Source organism: Chelonia mydas, chromosome 15 (assembly GCF_015237465.2).
Source record: "Chelonia mydas isolate rCheMyd1 chromosome 15, rCheMyd1.pri.v2, whole genome shotgun sequence".
NCBI classification, from domain to species: Eukaryota; Metazoa; Chordata; order Testudines; family Cheloniidae; genus Chelonia; species Chelonia mydas.
This window is the reverse complement of record NC_057856.1, coordinates 27,753,836-27,775,730: the sequence shown is the minus strand read 5'-3', so window position 1 is coordinate 27,775,730 and position 21,895 is coordinate 27,753,836. Positions and strand designations below refer to the sequence as shown.

Genomic DNA, 21,895 nt, shown 5'->3' with positions numbered 1-21,895 from the left:
TTGTTACCCTGAGGATAAACCATATTTTATGTAACAAAACAGATGTGTGGGCATGAGTTTTCCACTAGGAAGGCTTCAAATTTTTAGGCACATTCTCTTTTTATTATTAACAGGAGTAAACCAACTGTTTAATGCTGCGCGGTAGATGAATAAACAATTCATGGACATGTTTTGCTGTAATTATATACTGCTTTGTGAAGCACATATGCTTTCAGTGTTTTTTAATCCTTCCCCATTACATGTATGTAAGTTAAATTGTGCCCATGTGGTCTGAGTCAAGGACTGGGAGCCAAGACCTCCTTAGTGCCAGTTCTTGCTCTGACATTGACTCTTTCTGGGCCTTGGGACAGTCACTTCACCTCTCAGACTGAGTGTTCCAGTCTGTTAAATGGAAACAAGAATAAAACTACTTCAGGAGATGGAGAAAAAGGGTTGTGAGGATTAACAATTTATAGATGCACCGCAAAGGTTATAAGGGCTGAATATTGTTGAGTCAAATTCTGCATTCAGATACACACATTCAACTCCCATTGACTTTAGTGGGGACTGTGCACCTCTGTTTGAGAGCACAAATTGACCAAATATAATTACATGTAAGGCTATAAGCATTATCCTAACTGCAGCTGAACAAATGATTCACTACAAATAATTTCTTCATTGAATTTCATCTCTTTTTCTGGTCATTAGCAGAAACGCTTAGATTTATTCATGATTCAGAAAGATGCATTAATTTATGCTTAGCATTTCTCTCAAATATGAATGGCCTCCAAATATTTGCTGAAAATATTTGAGATTCAAACTTCAGAGTTCACAGGGTTTAGTAGATTATGTATGTCACATGGTGTCTCTTTTCCCTGACTGGATGACCAGTGGAACTAACCAGTAAAATGTAAATAACAAATGTTCCAATCAGAAATAATTTAAAATTCAGTTTCAATCAAAATGTTTGAATAACATTTGTTTTTCACAAGAATACGCACTAATAAGACTCAAGAACTTCAATGTTCATGGAAAGATGAGAGAGGCTGAATAGTAATTTTCTGTCATAAATTAGGTGAGCAGTACTTCTAAACTTGTATTCTGTTATAACGATATCAAAGTTTTCTATTTCTATATCTTCCTTATCTCCAAAGCATGTCACATGTTATAGGTCCCACACACCCAAAACTCCTGTGGAACACAGTGTGTGTGGGCCAAGGAGTCCATTGCAAACTTACAGGACTTATTCTGACAAAATGGGGGATTTTTATCCACAGAGAGCAGACAGGGGCTCAGTGTTTTAAGATCTTGTAGAAAGAGCCCACCCAATAGACAGAGTAAACTGCCTGGAACTCCATTGATTTACCTTGGAAGAATGAGGGCTGTGTCACCCCTGCTAGGATTTGAGACACTGGCTCTAGGGAGCCCAGGTATTTCAACCCAGATGTCTAGAGGTGATTAGACCATCCCGTCTGTGTCAGAAAGTGTCTTATTTCAAGAACTGTGAGGTAGCTAGTTTGGTTACATAAGAACACAGCATTGGTAACTTTGTGTCAGGCTTTGAGACTTGTACCCTGCCTAGAGTGGTAGTTAATTCCTGATGCTTCAGAGGAAGCCGAGTACCTCAATGCGCTCCCACTTCTACTCATGCCCACCATGCACCTGACCAGTTGTGCAACTCTGTAAATGAAGGGCATAGGGTGAATCCTTCCTGACGCTTGCTGTGATCAGATTATTCCCTGATGCATGATATTTAAGGAGTAATACTTTTAAAAGAAAGGTTTATTTCCCAGTTATTGAGAGGTATGGGAATCATAGATACTTGTCTTTCCACACTAGAACTTGCAGCTGAATGTCTAATTGTTGAAACATATTTTCTGGATCTACAGAATACAGAAAACTCTCAACATTAACTAAACCATGTTTAAGGCATGACAGGTTAACAAAAGAATCTCCGTTTTGTGATAAAGAAAAAACAGGGTGACTCAAAAATATAAACAGGGTCTAACCCTAGAGCACTTGTGGGTGCAGCATTGAAGACACAAGGATTTCTTATGCAAGCAGATGTGCTTCAAAGAGTGCGCAGTCTGAAGATATGTAGTAATGGCTACGCATTTTGTCCACCTAACCAGCAGTTCTAAACCATTTCATTTCTTTACATTCCGTTCCCCCAGTTTATAAACAATTTGGCTTTTCTTCCTGAAAGAACTTTAACAACAGCCTCGCCTATTCCTCCAACTTCCTTATATATGCCTATACCTAAATAACCCACTAGATAAACAGTTGGGTTTCGCTATACTTGCACAGACCTGGGTCAGCTGTTCACTCGTTACAATTGGTCATCTACCTTCTTCCAGGGTTGTTAGTTTTTAATATACTCATAGTAACAACCATGCAGAGAAGTCTAGACTGCTGTGTACCTACTGCTTGGTTCTGCATGGAGAAATGCGTACAAGTGTTTTTTAAAATGTTTTAAGAGGGATTAATAAATACAGTGAACTAGCTGTAGCTATTTAGTTAGCAATAAAAGGTTTGATTCACTGGTTTATTGGGGTGACAGGTACTGTACGGTGCTAATAAAAATAAAGATATTGAGATAGACGTTTGGTTTCTCAGACACTGTATAAAAGAGAGGTGCTTAGAGTACTCCCTGAAGGAAAAATATGCCCTAGAAAGACCTTAAACAGAATCTACCCCACTCTCTATCTGTAACTACAGAGTAAGGACAAAACAACCTGCTGGCAGATTTTTTATTGTTGCTGAACTAACTAAATCTACAAGCCATTACTCTTCATCTCTCAGGAAAGAGAAAAGTTCAAGCAAATACTGCGATAGTGCACATTCCTTTTTAATTAAAGGACAATGTTGGTCAAATTCAGCCCACAATGTAGGTTCTATAAAATAAATAACGTTTCCCAGAGCTAAGACCTATATAAATGTTTGCATGTTTTGTTTAGTTTTAAAAATGCCTACAGAAAAAAAGGCTAAATTTTTCACTCCTGGATGCTGAAAGTTAGGCACTGAAATCCACATTTAGGCACCTAGATAACTGGCCTGGTTTTCAGAGTGGCTGACCATCCACAGCTCCCACTGTCAATGAAAATGTGGTGGTCATTTTTAAACAAGTAAATCTTTCCCTGCAGTGTTTACAACTCAAATGCAGTGGTCTTGTGCCAGTGCATGAGAACTTGAAATTGGCTAGAAACTGACCACAAGCTAACTAAAGTGATATTCCATTTTCCAAGCTGTGCTATGTAGCAGGGAAACAAACACACCCATAGACAGAAAAATGAAGGATTTTTCAAAATACTTCAGTCTTTGTCACCATGGATGTTACTAATAACACAGTGAAGGAAATCTATTTTATTAAATCATAGGATTTTGAATCCTCAGAGCCAGATTTGGTGCAGCTCTCAGGTACTTGGGCAGTTGATAATGTGGCCCATGATCATTAAATCTTTGTGTTCTTGGTGTAAACATCTCCTGAGTGCACAAATCAATCCAGTTTCCTTGTGTAGGGATAGCAGCATTCTAAGGCTGGCTAGGCATGAAAGTATATCAGGAAAAGGAGGGTGAAAATTAAACCCTTGTTGTAGCTGACCATTGTGGGACTATGTACAATATTCACCAAGCCAAATTATCAATTCAACTTTTATAGATGCGCCCTCTGTTCTACCTGAGCCTCTCTGACCTGTTTCTGGGAATGTGCTGGCTCATTGGGGCTCTTCTCTATACCACAGAGACCACAAATCAAGACGTTGTCTGCTATAATCTTCAAACAACTGGTCAGGTGAGTAACTCTGGGTTATCAGCTTGTGACGTCAGGTTGCTTTGCACAGAATTATGTCATGAGCTGGTCTAGCAATTAGAGCACAGGACTGGGAGTTAGGCGGCTCTGGGCTCTGATCCTGGCTCTGACACTGACTTGCTGATTGATCTTAATAGGTAAGATCTCTGTATCTCATCTGTAAAATGAGGATAATTGTATAGACCTACCTCACAAAGGTAAAGTCTATTAGAGACAGAGAGTAACTTGAGGGTTGCTATTGGGAGTGTTCAGTTATCTATGTTAAATGAGTTGGTCTCATCTGTTGAGCAGGTACCCACGGCTATCTCTGTGACTAATGTACTGCTGTATTTCCACACTCCTCTTTCCTGTAAAAGAGCAAACAAACTCTGGTATTCTCCTTGGGCCCCGCCCTGTAAACCTTACTCCCATGAGTAGCCCCCATGGGATCTGCTCCTGTTACCCTTATACCAATAGTCTCCCAAGCAGTCCCGTTGGGTTACTCTGTCTGTGGGCTGCGGTGCTCATGGTAAGCTCAGCCTTCTGCCCTGAAGGTCAGCTGTGTGTCCTATTCTGTGCTGAATTCATGTGCAGGGACCTCAGTGAAGCGGAAGCATTTTCCTGGCAGTTCTTTTTGTCTCGTTGGGTTGCCGCTGCATCATTAGGGTTTCCTCCTGTCAGAGTCTATTTGTAGATGTCTGAAGCACACCAGGTAGTGACTGCAGGGAGAGGAAATGGGTGAGGGGCTGCAAGTGGGACACAGTGGCAGTAGCAAAGGCTCTGTGCAGAAACCCATTACCCTCCAATGGCTATGGGGATTTGGAATGGTTTGTGCTGAAAGGAAGGGAGAATATTTAGGAAGCCATTTGCATTTAGGACTTTGGGACTATTTAAAGCAGGCCAAATTAAAGATGAACTGTATTCTGGGCCGAAGGAGCTTAGCTGGGAAATACAGTGAAGCCTCTTAGTGCGACAAACCCTGCCTCTGCCTTCATGGCCAGGGAAGTCCCCAGATGCAGAGGAGCTGATGTGTTTCCACTCCATGGAGTGTGGGAGGGCGATGCAAAGATTTGGGTAGCCTATGTGCCAGAGACCCCATTCTATGGGAGTCACCAGCACGCTGGATTTGGGGTTGGGAAAGGGGAAGGACTGGTTGATCTGTCACTTTATAGATCCAAGGCCATTCACCCAGTGGAGAGGGAGCATGCTGGTTGTGAAGGCCACTGTGCTTGAGAGGCAGGAGTGGTGGTCATGAAGTTGCTTCACTGCCTGGGATTGATAAATTCTTCCTTGCTGCCCCCTGAGAAGCTCCCAGTTCACAGCCTGGCTAGTGTCTGCGTTAAGCCAAAGAATTTCACATACAATAACTAAGTCTCACACTGGCCCAGGAATCTCTACACTGTGTGCAAATTATATCAGTAATTGATAGAAATTTACCCATCACTCCAATATGGTGGAATATGGCAGCTAGTTCACAGCACACAGCAATGCATGGCCACAGTGGTAAAGTGAGACGTAAAGAGTACTGCTATCCCATTGAAACTACAGGGGGAATTTAGGGAGGCAGCTTTTAATTACTTGAACTTCAGTTTGGCCAAGGCACAGCTATTACCACCATCACTCTTACAGGTAATGTCATGAGATCTCTGGCCACAAGCAGCCAGGAGCTCAGTTTTATGTCTAATTTGGAATATTGACTCAAGTAATTGGCTTTAAAAATACAATCTACAAAGGCTGAAAACTCTAAAGCTACTGTTATGTCCTCCCGAGCGGTGTCCCTTAGAGTGAGGTCCCCCTCTAGGTGTGCGCCCGAGAACAGGACAAGGCAATGTACTGAAGATCACACTGTAAGGAGCAGTGTTTCATTGGCCCCTGGGGTGGTAGAGAAAATTACCTAATAGGTTTTCTCTTCTTTAATTCCTATACTGCAGTCCAGACTTGAATCAGGTTTGTTCTGGTGTGTAGGCCACACATTTTCCATGGAGGCTACCAGAAAACCTCCCACCCCACTCTGTCAAGCCAGGCTGGGGGGAGCTGGAAATGGCTTTTTGCATGTTGTAGAGAGGGCAGGAAGGTAACTCAATGTACAGCATGTGAGAGCGATCACATTGCTTTGTATGTGGTTGTTGGGTTACTGTGGCATAGGTTTGTGTTGGGTTTTTTTAAACATTGGTACACATGGGTAATTCCTATTGCTCATGACACCAAGTACTGTACTTAGGTAGCAGCTATTCCACTTCCAGCTTATCTCTGATCTCTCTAGCTCCTCTTATGCTGCTGTAAAAACAATGATATACGTTCACCTTGAGCCTCCAGGTAAGGAACAAAAGGTTTGTATGTAATTTGGCCATTAGGAAAGGCATGGCAATGACCCCTTGACAATGAGGATATAGTCTACTTGGGGGTTATACAAGGAGAATGAGCTGGGGCAGAGAAGTGAATATATGAGAAGATTCACTAGGCATGTGGCTGCAGGGAGCTTGCAGGACAGGTGTCACTTCACAGGCCACATATGCAAATTTGCCATTGGAATACTATCATGAGGCCATGGTTTTTATTGGTCAGACACGACTCAAAGAGGTCATGGGATTAGGTTGTCTTGGTACATACTTCTCTGGGGAGTGACAATGCCTGCCATTTGTCTGGTTCTGTTTACTCTAGACTACTTTGAGAAAGGTTGGAATGCATGTTGGCCTGGTGTCAGAGCTCTGTATTGTATCACAGGAGATGTGGGTTTGGCAGTGACTTCAGAGACATCTCCAGTCTTGACCGAAGTGCAGTGAAGGAGACTGTGTGCTCGAGACAATGCTCTGTCACCACTGAATTCAGGGGATGGCACACTCTGCCTCCCAGGTTTGCGGCAAAGCAGCTTGGGGGCACCTGCAAGAGGCTGGAGGAAATGGAGCCTAAAAGGGTAGCTGGAAAATGAAGGAACTTGACGTTCCTTTGAAGCATAAAGTCTTGGTCACTGATGGAGGCAAGATGCTTGACTACACGGACCTGCAAGGTACAGCAAGTCCTGTGTCCCTATGAAAGAGAGCCATCAGCACCTGCCTTTGTCCCAACCTGAGAGATGGCAATAAGTAAGCTGCTGTTGAGATGTTTATGCTACCACTGCCAGCTGTTGAATGCAGTGAGTGTGAGTGACTCCATTACCCTGATCTTTTGTGGTTACACAAGCACATATAGCCAGTGAAGGGGGCTACAGGGGACTCACTAGCCCCCCATACTGTACCCAGGTAAGGACAAAGGCAATCCCTCTCTGATGGGAGGGTGCTTAGGTCTGGCAGATCCAACTTGCACTCTGGCAAGATCCTTTTCTGCTATTTACTCTAGGACAGAATTAAAACTACTTGAGTACTTACCCTAGCAACCCCTGCCTCACGTGGGACTTGTGATAAGATACAGGGCGGGGAGGAGGCGGGGTGAGAGCTCAGGCACATATGAGACAGGTTGAGAAGCACCTCAGCAGGCCACACGTCAGCTATAAACTAAGGAAATGAATAAACCTCTCCCCCTCCCCACCTTCCCTGTGCTGGGCTCAAGAATCTCACAGATGCTGCATTCCGTAGACGTGCAGCAAATAACAATGGCATTCCTCTTGTCAGAATGTTCCTTTGGGCACTGAGTAATATTTGTAGAATGCCACGAGGGGCTGGAGATGGGCACTAAAGCCAGACTGAGACAGCACACACTTCATCATATCAACCACTGAACAGTTGTCAGATGGTAACATTTTCAGTCATGACCAACCTGTACTGGATTATTCATTTTTCAGTGGTGCTCATCGCTGTGAGGCCCTCAAATGTGTTTAGCCGCTCAACTCCCATAGATTTCAGTGGGAGATAGGTAGTTAAATGCCTTTGAGGTTTTAGGCCTGAGCTCCTCAAACATTAATAGTTTTCCCTCACAACATCCAGTGAGATAGAGAAGTATTATCCCACATTATCCCTGTTTGTGTTTTTAGACAAAGACAAGCATCATAATTCTGCTCCGCTTTACCAGTGGGGCTCATAGAATTTCTACTACTTTCTTAAATGGAAGATAATACAAATCATAGTTCCTTTTCCCAAACGCAGGGCCAAATTTACCCCGGCATAACTCCGCTGTGGTCAGTGGAGTTACGATTGGGGTCAATGGATGATTCACCAGAGATGAGTTTGGCCCATGCTTTTTGTTTTATTTACTCTTCCTTGACAATTTCCTCCACTTCAGTCCCCAGCACTGAGCTGAACTAATGAAATTCAAGAGTAACTTATTTTCTCCTCTGCTGTCCCTTTCCGGTCGTAACCCTTGTTTTCTATGCTACAAAACAGAGAGGATGACATGCTGTAATTACGCACTTGGTCTACAGTTTCCCCAATTAAATTCTAATGACCTAATAACATCCTCTGGTAGATTCCACTCTGTTTGGCTGGCACAATGGAAAATCGCAAAATGATTATAAGTAGCGACTGAAGAGGGATAAACAAAGGGCTCCTGGTTTCTCCTACGCTCCAGCTTTATTTCTGTATGCCAGGCTCTGATGGGGACCAGGGCCTTATCCCCAATGCCAGAAGCTGAGGATAGGGAGCTAGGAGAGCAGGGCTGTTTTCCTGGTTCTACCAAAGACTCAATGAGAAGCCTTGGCTAAGTGTGTGTGCCTCAGCCCCCTCATCTGTGCAATGAGGGTGATAACAGTCACCTAGCTCTCGGGGGCTGGGAGGTAGGTAAGAAGTAAAATGGGTTACGTTTGTAGAGTGCTTTCCAAGTTGAGAACTTCCAGAAAAAAAAATTTGTGGTTTGCCTAACACTAGCCGGACACCCAGTCACTTGTCTGAGCCTGGTTGCCACTGGGGTGTCCTGGGTGGGCACCCATCCAGGCATTGCCATGTCACGGCAAACAGTGTAAGAGAAATTTCTTTTCCCAGCTGCCCAGAACTTCCTCAAACAAATTCTTTTTGTGTTCAGATTCTCTATGCTTGGTCTCAGTCCAAAAGGTGATTCTCGGAGCGGGCGGGGCTGGAAAACACCTCAGACCGAATAGCTCTAGATTTCTTATTGCTCTCTCTCCCCCCCCTCTTTTAATTTTTTATGAGGAAAAAACCCATCTCCTCCCATGTAATCTCAGCCATGTTCCCCACTGGCTTAGCGTTCTCCATTGCTGCTGTCTTCATTAAATGCGCTCTGGTTTGTTATTCCCACCAATTCAAGGGAAGCAGACAGTGTGGCCAGATCAGCACAATGGAAGCAAATGTAGTCACAGAGTCTGTGCTGTCTCATGAGAGAGACAGCACAGAGGGCACAGCCTTGGGGGAGGAGGCCCAAGATAGCTTTAAGCCATCTTTGGACTGTCTCGATTTTGGACTGCTGTGGGGGTCAGACTGGTCCTGACGTAACCGCTGGGGGCTGCTCTAATTTAAGGCCTATGAGCTGTGCCATGGTGCTGGATGCTATGGGCGTGCTCCCTTCTGATCCCAGCTTCATCCCCCACCATAGGCGCTGACTCCGTGGGTGCTCCGGGGCTGGAGCACCCATGGAAAAAATATAGTGGGTGTTCAGCACCCACCAGCAGCCCCCCCGATCAGCTCGTTCCCATCCCTCCCAGCCCCTCCCACCCATCACGATCAGCTGTTCAGCTGCGTTCAGAAGGTGCTGGGAGGCGGGGGAGGAGGAGGGGCAGGGGCAGAAAGAGGGGGCGGGAAGAGGCGGGATGAGGGCTTGGGGGAAGGGACGGAGTGGGTGGGAAGAGGCGAGGCTTGGGGAAGAGTGGGGGGTCGAGCACCCCCTGGGAACTGAGGAAGTCGGTGCCTATGCCCCCAGCTTAGCCCCTTCGCTGGGGCCTGTGAAGGAGGCAGTGCTGGGTTGCCTACTTCAGCCCTATGCTGCTCCAGGAAATTCTGCCCCAGCCCTTTGTGGCTCCTTTACTGCCGCTGGAGCAGCATACGAGCTCAGGAGAAGGGCCAGAATCAGCCTCTTAATTTTTGGCCTGTCCTGATTGCTGTATCTAGCTCGCCAGTCATATCTACCACGCTCAGCACTATGATAGCTGAGCACCTACTGGGCGCTTGAACACTCCCTCAGGGCTCTTTTCACAGCTTGTACAGCGTAGCTTTGTCAAGTGCTCTGGGTTCATAGGCGATGAAGGCAGCTAAGGTGCTATAGAAAGTGTGAATGATTACTGATGGAATAAAATAAGGCCTGTTTTTATTTTTCAGATATTTTATTTAGCCTCTTTTCTGTACACAGTCAACTACACCCGGCATCTGTACGTGGATTTAAAAGTGAAGTACAATCAGAACCTGTACAGCATTTCCCCCTTGGTGAGTGCCCCCTTGGCAGGTTTTCATATTATTTATTATATGTTAAGAACTAACATTGTGCTCGTTGCTGTACAAGCATAACGGCAATTCTCACCATAAGGAGCTTACAGTCTAAGGCCCTGATCCTGCAGCTGATTCTGTGTGGGTTGGTGCCTGTGCCCATGCAGAGCCATTGACGTCAACAGGGGCTACTCGTGGATCTGCTCTTGTGTTCTGATTGCGGGACTAGGCCTGCAAGTCCAAAACAGAGAAGACAGTAGGTCTCAGGAGGAAAGAATAACTGGGAGGGCCAGATCTTTTTAAAGTCAGTGACACCAGCAGAGCATCTGGCCCTGTGTGGTTTATTATTGTCATTAACCCACTTCTGCTGGGCATTGCAGAAGAAACAAATCTTCAGGAGGAATTTGCAGGAAAGGGATGTGGCTTGACAGGCCAGAATTGTGGGGAGGCAATCCGGGCATGAGCAGCATGGAAAAGGGCTCAAAGATGGACCTTCATGTCTCTGTTTTTCAGTTTCCACGCCTCTAAAATGGGGATAATACTTACTGAGTATCTCACAGGAGTGTGGTAAAGCTCCATTCATGAATGTCTGTGAAGTGCTTTAAGAGCGTCAGGTGAGCAGTGCAGTGGAAGTGAGCTGGCATTTAAAGTACTATTCACACTTGGAGCAGGACAGATTAGCTCTGCGGAGAAGGGGTCCCTACCATCGTCATTAGCCTTTAAAAATGACTCTTCAAGACCAAGTGTAATCTTTGGGAGCAAAGGAACAAGGACACAGTCCTCAGAAGAACACACTTTGAGTACAGGCTAAACAAACACTTCACACACCCTGTGACCAAACTTGATCTTTTCAGAGCAGTTTCCTTGTTGTTCACACCTGACTAAACTCTGAGCAGCTTCTATCTCTCCGAGAATTCCTCTTGATGTATTGCTGCAGAACAACAGGCTCTTGATACACTTATACGGCTCATCCCAATGAACACACTGGCTAAATTTCTGCGTATCATTCCTCTTCCCAATCGAGAAATCACATAGACTTCACCCTGCACATCGTAGAGTTAAATTCCTCAGATGGCTCCCGTTCTGCGTGTCTGTTGGGGAGCAGCAGACTTGACAGATGAAAATGCGCTTTTGAGAACTTCCATTCTTAGATTTTGGATCAGCTCACGATGGCGATATTTTCCTTTCTTCACTGGTCCCTACACTCAGATCCAAATTTCTTTTCAGACTTTTTATTTCTAATAATGAGCCACCCAAACTCTGGGGTGTGTGAAACTTAGTTCTGAGTGTTGTGACTTGAGACCATCTCTAGTCTTTCTGTGCTTAGCTGTCACTTTCCTCTTTGTTTCAGATTTAGGGCTCAATCCACCTGGACAACTCTGGTCTCAATAATACTAATAAACCATCTTAACCTAAGGGCCTCTTTTGCCTAAAAACCCTAAGAGCTCCATCTTGTCCCTTCTTCCCTGCTTCTGGAAAAGAGGATGTGACATATCCAGGGCACAATCTGGAGTGATGAACAGCTGTGTCACCTCAGCTCTCTAACCTGGAGTGCCTTTTACACTACTTTGCCATGGTAGCTACCTCTCCTGGTCTGCTCACACAGCCTCCAGCATGTAAATTATTCCCAGTTATAGTGTGAGTGCTGCAGCCAACCACTCTTGATTTCCAGTGCAGAGCGATACAAGTGAACTCCCAGTCCCAGGGTTTCCCCAGAAATGTACGCCTTGTACTGCCCAGCTCCCTCCTGGACATTATTCATAGAAAACGATATGCACAAATCCTGTCATCCCAAATGGAGTTTCCCAAACACTTCAGTTCAAACACACTGGTTTAAATAAAACAATAAAACAAGTTTATTAACAGCAAAGAGAGAGATTTTAAGTGAATACAAGTAATGAAGCATAAAAGTCAGAATTGGTTACAGGAAAAATAAAAGTAAAATGCAACTAATGCCTAACTTAACAAATAAGAACGAATCCAAAGCAAAGTCTCCCTCAGCACAAATTTCCGCAGTCTACTGGCTAAACTTCTTTCAGCCAGGATCCCTCCCCCAGTCCAATGCGGCTTCCTTTGTTCTTCAGCTGTTGTGGATGCCATGGGCAGAGAGAACGGGAGACACCCTTTGGGGGTCTTCCCTCCCTCCTTCTAGTCCTTTCCCTTCTTCAAGAAGCATCTCCAGCTGAGGTTCAGGAGACAAAAGTGTGCAGATGAGAACCCCATGCTGTTTGTTTGCTAAGATGTAGATTTTTTGCCCAAACCTTCTTTCCTGCCAAAGAATGGCCATTTAAGCAGGTGATGGCCCATTTGACCTTTTTACACCTAGCTTAGGCGTCAGCTTGTCCTTTGTCTCTGAGGAACTGGTGTGGCCGCTCCACAGATTTGTTACCTGTCTTAGTAACACCATACAATGAAATCTTATAACTTTACAAACAATGTGCCACACATATTTTATCAGGACAATAGTGGCCAGCAAGTTACGAGTTTTTCAGTGATACCTCACAAGGCATACTTGCACAAAGATTATTATAATAGTGTGCAAGGGGTGAATACAGGGGTACAGACTGTCACACCTCCCCGCAACAAAGCTGCAAGAGGGTTAGCCACTGGTGACCTGGAGGCAGCAACTCAGGGGCCTCTTTCCTGGACAGGGCATCTGCCACCATGTTTTCCTTAACCTTTATATGCACAGTTTCCATATCAAATTCTTGGTGTATAAGGTTCCAGCACAGAAGCTTGGAATTTGAGCCTTTAGTTTTGTTTAACCAGACTAATGGTGAATGATCTGTTAGGACCCTGAACTTTCTGTTAAAAAAGATAGGGCCTTAATTGCTTGACTGCCCATGCTATGGCGTAGCATTCCTTTTCTAAGACAGAATAATTCTGTTCAGTGGGTGTCAGTTTTTCACTTAAGAAAGCAATTGGGTGCTTCTTGTTATTCTCCCGTTTGCATCAGCACAGCACCTAGACCAATGCCTGATGCATCTGCACGTGGTTCAAACATTTTGTCAAAATCTGGACTAGCTAGAATAGACTTTTCAGACAAGCTTTTCTTTACCTTATCAAATCCTTCCTGGCATGCCTTCATCCAAATGACCTAGTTGGGTTTAGTCTTTTCACATAGATCAGTGATTGCAGATACAAAGTCACTGAACCCACACACAAACCTTCGGTACTAGTTTACCAGACCTATGAAAGATTGGCCCTGTTTCTTGGTAGAGGCACAGGCCAATTTGACAATGGCTTCAACTTTTAAGGGATTGGGATGTTTGACTCCCTCTACCCAGTGTCCCAAATAAGGAACTCTGGCTGCTCCAATTTTACACATAGAGGCTTTTATGGGTAGGCCTGCCTCTTTGAGTTTTGACAGCACAATTTCCAAGTGTTTTTTGTGATCAACCCAAGGGTTGCTAAACACTGTGGTGTCATCCACGTGTGCCCCTTGCAAAGTTCTGTAAACCATTTAACACATGGTTGATCAGCCTCAAAAAGATGGTTCCAACATTAATTGAACCAAATGGTAACTCTGTGAACTCAGAGTCCTATATCAGTGAGGAAAGCAGATTTTTTTTTCAGTGCAGCCGTATCGAAAGGAATCTGCCAATAATCATGAGTGAGCTATTTAGCTTTGCTTAAAATGTCCAGCATATCATCAGTTGTTGGCATGGGATTTCCATCTGGTACTGTGACTGCATTGTTACAGTGCTGTCTTTCTTAGGGACCAAGATCACAGGTGTTGCTCAAGAGATGTCAGACTCTTTAATTACTCTGAGGTCTAACATGCTTTGTATTTCTGCACAACTTTGTTCTTGCACCTTGCCAATGGCCCTGCAGGGTCTGCTGGGAGGTGGTGGTGGTCCTTCTGTGATGATCTTGTGAGTTAGCAAGTGTGGCTTCCTTGGCTTGTTAGAAAACGCTTCTTTTTGTTTTTGCAGCACTGCCCACACCTCTGCCCTTTCAACTAGTGTTAATGCACTGCAGATATCAATGCTTCCCAGAGCTGAGTCAGTTTGGCATTCAGCCATCAGATTAATGAGGTTGTGTGCCTCAGTTTTCCCTACTATGCAGCAGATCATATTTACCATGGCTTCCGTACTGTGATAGGCTTTAAGTTTACATGTACTAGTTGTGGGACAGCATCACCATGAGGCTATTTAACATATGTATCTCCATTTACCACTTCTGTCACCTCAAAGGGTCCTTCCCAAGAATTTTGCATTTTGTACTTTTTCCACAAGACTTAATACCAACACCAAGTCTCCTATATCAAAGGAGCATTACAAGTATTTTTACCATAACACACGTTTTCTTTGGATTGCCTGTCATTGAGGTTAGTTTGAACAATACCCATCATATCTTTTAACGCCTTTCTGAGCCTTTGTACATATTCAGTTACTGTCTCTTCCTTTACCTCAGTGTCTGCTTTCCAGGAGTCTCTGATCAGATCTAGGGGTCCCTCACCTTCCTTCCATATAGGAGATCAAATAGGGAGAACCCCTTTGATTCTTGAGGTACCTCCCTACAAGCAAACAGCAAAAATGGTAATTCGTCCTAATTTTGAAGCCTTTTATTTGCATACATTCCCAGCATGGATTTTAGGGTCCCATTGGTTTCTGGGTGATATGAGGCAGCTTTTAGTTGTTTCACCCCACATAATTTCCATAGCTCACTGAATAGCTGAGACATGAAATATGTCCCATGGTCAGATAAAATCTCTTTAGGGAAACCCACTCTGCTAAAGATAGTGAAAAGGGCTCTTGCTACAGATTCTGCCTCAATGTTAGACAGAGCTACTGCTTCAGGATATCTCGTGGCAAAATCCACGACCACCAAGATATATTTATTCCCTCTGCAAGTCCTGGAGTCTCCAGGAATTAAAGATTAATTTTTAATTAAATATTATGTCCTGTGATGAAATCTCCAGGAATTTGTCCAACCAAAGTTGGCAACCCTACATAGGACCCACAGTGTCCATTGCTACCCTCAGAAATGCCTCTTGTATAAAGGAAATTTCTGGGGTCCTGCAGGTCTTTAATTTTTTTGACATAATTCACAAGACCCGCAATAATTCCTCACATCATTCTGTATTCCTGGCCAGAACAAATGTTTCTTTAACCTGTCATAGGTTCTCTGTGCCCCTAAGTGACCAGAAAAAGGATAGTACCGTGCTAACAACAGTAATTCCCCATGGTACTGGCTGGGCACAATCAACGGGGATACTACCCAGTACCCCTACAGTCACATCACCTTCTAAACCTTCCCATTCCACGTGCACCTTAGCTAAAGGTACAGGAATCTTACGTCCACCCAGAGCCAGAAGCTCTACCTTTTGGTTATGTAACATGTCCGTCTTTTGGAGCATGCTTTCCTTGACCAGAGCAATCTGCGCACCAGCGTCTCTCCACCTTATGCACTCTATGTTATTCACTCTGGAATCCTTGATAAATTCCATATCTATCCCCTCTGGGTCAGCCCTCACAAAACTCATTGTATAACCTGGGAGTGTCTCTGGCGCTCCTGTGTTAAGAACAGCTGCATTAACATGGGTTGGATGAGGCTTAGTGTATTTTAGCTCAGGGCACTGATTTCTCAGGTGCTCAGTGGAGTTACACTGGAAACACCTTTTTGGACCCTCCCACTTCACAGGAGTTTTGTGATGGGGATTTGCAGGAGGGGAATAATTCTGGGGGGAGTGGGAGGGAGGGAGGCTGAGGGCATAGGCCCCTGACCACCCTCCTTCTTCCCAGAGGTAAAACCAGATCCCCCTTTACACTGGGTTTGTGCCCCTCCTTCTGTGGCTTGTGCTCACTGGATATCTGGGTTCGTACAAATGCATCAGCCACATTAGCCATTTCTAATACAGATTGTAAAGGTTTATCCCACAGGCTATTCCTTACATCTTCATCACATATACTTAAGAAATGTTCTTGAGCAAAGAGATCAGCTAATTGGCCATAATCCTTTTCCCTTTACCCATTTTCTCATTAGGTCACACATCTTATACGCATATTCACTATGACTCATGCCAGTACTCTTCTTAACATTTCTAAAATTTGACCTATACACTTCAGGAGTAATTTGAAATCTTTGTAAAACAGCTTTCTTAAATTCAGACTATTTCGAAGCTTGCTGAATTGGCATTTCATTAAATACATTTAAAGCTTTACCAGACAGTTTTGCAATCGGTGTGGGGAGTTTCTTGTTCTCAGGAATATTATGAACCTCACATAGCGTTTCAAAAGCGGTGAGATAACCTGGGGATCTCTTTTGCCTTCAGACCCCAACAGCTCCATCTTGTCCCTCTTTCCCTGCCTACATGCTTCTGGAAAAGACAGACTCAGGGGATGTGACATTCCCAGGGCACAATCTGGACTGATGAACAGCTGAGTCACCTCAACTCTCTAACCTGGGGTGCCTTGTACACTTCTAGTGTAGACAAAACCATAGTAACACCATATAGTGAAATCTTATAACTTTACATACAGTGTTGTCACCCATATTTTATCAGGATATTATAGACCAGTGAGTTATGAGTTTTCCAATGACAGCTCACGAGGCATACTTGCACAAAGATTATTATAACAGTGTGCAAGGGGTGAATACAGGGACACAGACTGTCATGGGGGAAGAGGAAGGAGTGATACCAGTTAAATTCCTGATCTTAGAGGGGAAAGCACGCGTTGTGCAAATGTATTCATGGCTACGTGCCTCCATTTTCCCAGCTATAAAATGGGAACGATGATCCATGACTGCAGCACAGGATTGTGTTGTATTTTTGTAGAGTGGGATAATTCTGCCCTTTCCTAAAGGCAAATTGGTGCCAGCACCCAAAATACATTTCCCGGCGAGCAGAGTCTCCAACAGTCAGAATTGTTTGTGCTTCCCTTCAGAGCTTCATTACACTTCTGCAGGACTGTGCTAAATTATGCTGCACAAAATAAATAAGCTACATGCAAAGATCTCATCAAGAGTCTGTTACTTTTCCAGTTTGCTTCTGGAAACTGGAATCCTCTAGCTTTGGAGGAGCAGCCATTCAATCAATTGGTGGAAGAAGCAGCTGCACAACCCCCCAGGTTAATTTCCATTACATCATGCATTCCTCAGTTTGACTCAATAAAAAGTTCTTTGCCATGAGCCCACACTGGGAAAATACCTCCACATCTTGGAAGTGTGGCCAAAGAAAGGTGTGACCTTGTGATCTGATCACAGTTCTGAGAGCCAGGAGTGGCTCATTTCAAATATTTACCTACCTCTGATATGGTCTGATATAGAGATTAATGGATGTTTAAAGCATTTGGATCTTATAAAGTTCTCTAAGTCTTACTATTTATAACTCCCTTTTGTTTTGGGCAAGTACCCAGTCATGGGAATAGAGGGGAATTTGGTTCAGAGTATGTTGAGTATTAAAAACTGACTCATTCTCCAAAGGAGGAAAATGTTAGTCCACATACAATGAGCAGCTCTAATTTGTTTCCTGGCCCTTTTCATGGATTCTCACACGAATATTTATTACAGCATCTGGTAAACATATGCCCATAGCTGTCTCTGGAACACCAGAGTCTCATATGCACATAGTCTTCCCAAGGAAGAGAGCATCAAGACTAAACATGCATCCATGTGTCTTGTCCTTTCCTTGATGTGACATGATAAACTGGCACGTGAGGGATAAATCTTCAGCTGGCAGGAAAGTCACATGTTGGTAAGTCGGTGAAAGTTGGTCAAGCAAAATTCCCATTGATTTCACTGGGGGCATGATTTAGTCCAGGGAATGAGTATTCGATGGTGTGGCTTACATGCCAGCAGGAAGAAAGGCTGGGCCTGTAGCAGGAGAAAGCAACTAAGGCAGGAGATGGATGAAGCTTTAAAATAAAGCATCCCTCAGCTCTATCGTACACGCACCTGATTGTGGTTTTTCCTGATGCAATCGTGCCTTCCATTTCTCCCCTTCAGTTTACAATTGATGCCCACTTACAATGTTACAATTGATGCCCATTTACGCATGTGTAATTTAACCCATTATTTATATCACTGACCTCAGAATTGGCCCATTGTCTCTGTAACATTTTTCAGAGCAGTCAGAGTTCTCTGACAGCCACACAGTCATGTTCCCCTCCTCGGGTGGCTTTCCTGGAGGAAAATGCTTACGTGGGAATCATTCCTGGAGAGGAGTGCAGGAGTTGCTGTTAGGGACTAGTGCGCTCATCAAGCCAAAATGTTGACCTTTGAATTTACACTAGTAATCTGGGTACTTTCCCTCCAGTGATCCCTCGGGACTAGGGTTGCCAACCCTCCAGGATTGTCCTGGAGTCTCCAAGAATTACAGATTAATCTTTAATTAAAGATTATGTCATGTCATGAAACCTCCAGGAATATGTCCAAACAAAACTGGCAACCTTACTCAAGGCTGGCATTGTATCCCTACTGAGAATTGGTGCCCTGAGCTATTCAGAATTCCTGCTTTGATGAGCCTGGCTGAAATGTAACTAAATGATGGTTGCACTGAAATATAAGGAATGATCATTTAACTGAGCTTTTTCATCTCTACAGGTTTTAGATCATGCAAATCGCATTGGCCGAATAGCAACAATTTTGTCCAGGTAGGCTTTAGTTCTCTCTGACAGTAAACTCGAATGTTTTAGACCCAAACTATTCTTTATTTAGAAACAAATCTTATTCAAACTTGACTGTGTATGCTGTAATTTGGTAATCACGGTATTCTGGGCTGACAAAACTCAAAGGGCCAACTCCTCAGCTGTAAATTGTTTGATCTCCATTCAAGTTAGCTATAATGACTCAGACTGCAAAGAGCCAACTTTTACATGCACGTGAGAGAGTGTGTGCGTGTGTGTGTATATATATACACACTCACGCACGCACGTCTTCCCTCCAATGCATGGAATCAGGACTTTGCTCACCTGTGTGTCATTGGCCTCATGCTGCCAACAGCTAATGGTGATTCCCCTTTCAGAGGATCAAGGTTGTATTTTCACTGTCACCATGAAGTTCAAGTGGCCATGATGTGTGACATGGTGACAGCCACTAAACTTTGGGCGGCCACGAATTTGTTACTGTTGTCCCTTACCTATCTAACAAGGATTAATTAATGGTTCTAAAGTTCTTTGAGGACATAAACATTATTGATACTAACAGTAATATGTTGAGATGATAATGTCCTTTTGAGGTGCTCAATAATAGAATCTGAAAATACATTGAGACAAATTCTGCTCTCAGCTAACCAGGTACAATTCCTCCCGTTACCCAGGGCCCATTCTGTATGCCACGCACAAGCTGTAGGCTAGAACACTTGAGTGCTAGAAAAGTACAGTTTCAGGCTGTTCCATAAAAAGCAAAACGACCTCTCAATAGCGACAGAAGAGAGGATGAGTACAGGGGGGCAGTTGTAACTGAGCTATTGTCATTTTCTCCCGTCAGCTTGATCCCTTTCCTATTAATGGTTCCTGTGCTTTGTCTGGGCAACAGCAGTGATTGCTACCAGAACTTCAGCCAGAAACACGGGTAAGCTGCAACCCCCACCTCTGAGAGCACCCTGCTTCCTCTGAGGCTGATGAAAGGAGTCACCAAAAGTAAACACGCAGGCTTCCCCTTTCTGACTGCAGGTGTCTCCTGATGCACACAGAAACGGCCATGCTCACTGGCCAACTGCAAACCCGTGGTGGCTCTGTTTGTTCTGTGATATATTTCTATGGCATTGGAGTCTTCCTGGTCTCCTTCCTGATCAGCTTCATAGCCATTATGGTAAGAAATATTGTCCTTGTCCATCAAACAGTGAGTTGCAAGGATGATAGTGATTGACATTTATACTGAGCCTCCCATTCAGATGATCCCTAAGCTGCTTTAAAATCACTGATGGACCATATCAGCAGTCCCTAGATTCACCCCCTTGAATAGAGGAACCTGGATACTGCCACTTTTCCTCTCTGTGCCTCAGTTTCTCCATCTATAAAATGTGATAATGATACTGACCTCCTTTGTAAAGTGCTTTGAGATCTGCTGATGAAAAGCTCTATATAAGAACTAAGCACTGTTGTTTTTATTATTTTGGGCCAGGCCTTTGCTTGAACAGGTCAGAATTATAAAGGCATTTTCTTTTCCTTTCTCCTGTTCTCCTCTGAGGCTGGGTAGTATTGCTTCCCTCTGTAGTTATAAACAGAGGTTGGTTTTTGTGTGTGATGTGCCTAGATGCCACGGTGAGAGGCAGAATATAAATTATTAAAATAAATGAATGTTTTATTTAGTTTGTGTGTGACTGTCCCTTTCCCACTGAATATCTGTAGAAGTTCCATCCAAAAAACGTAGCCCTTTGTGGGCACAGGAATTATTCCACCCACCTCTGAAATGCCCCTTCCTCTGTGGTGGAAGGCAGCAACTATTTAACAGCACACAACAACATTATACAACAGTATAAGGCAGGAAGTGAAGAAGAAGATTGAATCCAACTGAAAATACAGGCAGAATGTCTGATTTAAAATTGGGTCAGGATACCAGAGTTAACACATGTCCCAGAGGATATTTAATGACCGCAAGTGGTCAGGACTTCAATCTTGCATCTCATACAAAAGAGGGATAATTTGTTTTAAAACATGTTAAGGGTGATTCATTGTTTCCTGGAGTCCAGTTATATTATCTGCTGCTACACTAGCTAGAATACAAATCGTAATTGGAATCAACTCTCATGCATTAAAACATAAATCAACCACAACTTCTCTCATAGATGAGTTATGACATTAATTGTCCATTATACTTTCTTCAGAAGTGTGTTACTGGCCACTGCTGAAGGCAGGATACCAGACTAAATGGACCCTTGCTTTGATCTGGTACTGCAGTGTCTGTTTTCCAGATATTTCTTTGAGCAAATAAGTACCACATGAAGAACAACCAATCAGCAGTATACTAGTGCTTTGAGGCACCAGATGAATACTTCTTAAATCAGCCGGTACATGAGACACAATGAATCGTACAGTTGCGTTTAAGTAATCATGTATATTAAGAAATGCATTTTATTTTCTAGGTTCTTCTCATCCAAGCCCGAGCTATGTACAAAAGGTTCATAAACTCAACAGGATTCCTGGGTGATCAACAGTGGGCAATGATAAAGATAGTGGAACAACGAGTGGTTTTCTACCCAATCGCTTTCTTCTGTTGTTGGGGCCCAGGTTAGTAGAGAGCTAGGTTACTTCTGCCGGGTTCTAAACCTCATGTTCTGGCCACTAGGCAGAGAGAGAGAGAGGTAGTAATAGTGACTGGAAAGAATGAAGGCTAAAGCATTATCATTTTATCAATCCCTTTTCACAGCCGTGCTCCTCGGAATAGTGAAGTTGACTGTTTCAGTGAACAGCAGAATCTACATGGCACTTTATATTCTACAGGTAAAACCCTCGAGGCTGAAATCTCTTAGAACTTGTCTTCCCTCCTTTGTCAGTCATGTGAGCTTTTGGTTGGTTCTGTACTCCAACAGGAAATGTACAGTCTGATTCCACCCACGCAGACAGGGGCCAGATGAGCTTGTGTCTGATTTATGGATGGAATTGAGGAAGGCTCTTTGTAGTTGTCCTTATGTTTGTTTTTTACATGCTTTTTAAGGTTGCAAGAACCAAAATAAGTAAGAGCTAGTCTCCTCACACTGTTAGGGCTTCTAGGTGCTGGAAACACTGTGAGAAGATCAGATCTTATGTTGTTCTGGTCCATAAATGGAGTCCTAAGGCATTAAAAACCCTGGTGAAATAGGTCAAATGCAGACTCTGAGATAAACAACTTTATTTGGGTCCCCTTGAATACTGCTGTTTGTGTTTCTACAGAACCTGAATGC

General features: G+C 43.8%; 1 protein-coding gene across 14 annotated transcripts in view; it reads left to right on the top strand.

Moving 5' to 3' along the window:
* The window catches only part of TMEM116 (transmembrane protein 116), a 36,354-nt gene that overhangs the window by 12,512 nt on the left and 1,947 nt on the right, over positions 1-21,895 (top strand). For 9 of the 14 annotated variants that reach the window (XM_043529492.1, XM_043529494.1, XM_043529497.1 and 6 more), the window contains 7 exons: positions 3,638-3,769; positions 9,964-10,068; positions 18,616-18,665; positions 19,501-19,584; positions 19,686-19,824; positions 21,098-21,242; positions 21,382-21,455. In XM_043529492.1, coding sequence (XP_043385427.1) covers positions 3,638-3,769; positions 9,964-10,068; positions 18,616-18,665; positions 19,501-19,584; positions 19,686-19,824; positions 21,098-21,242; positions 21,382-21,455 — 729 coding nt within the window. Of the gene's footprint in view, positions 1-971; positions 1,055-3,637; positions 3,770-9,963; positions 10,069-18,615; positions 18,666-19,500; positions 19,585-19,685; positions 19,825-21,097; positions 21,243-21,381; positions 21,456-21,895 lie in introns of those variants that run through there. The other 5 variants (XM_037879150.2, XM_043529498.1, XM_043529499.1 and 2 more) reach the window with 2 other exon arrangements.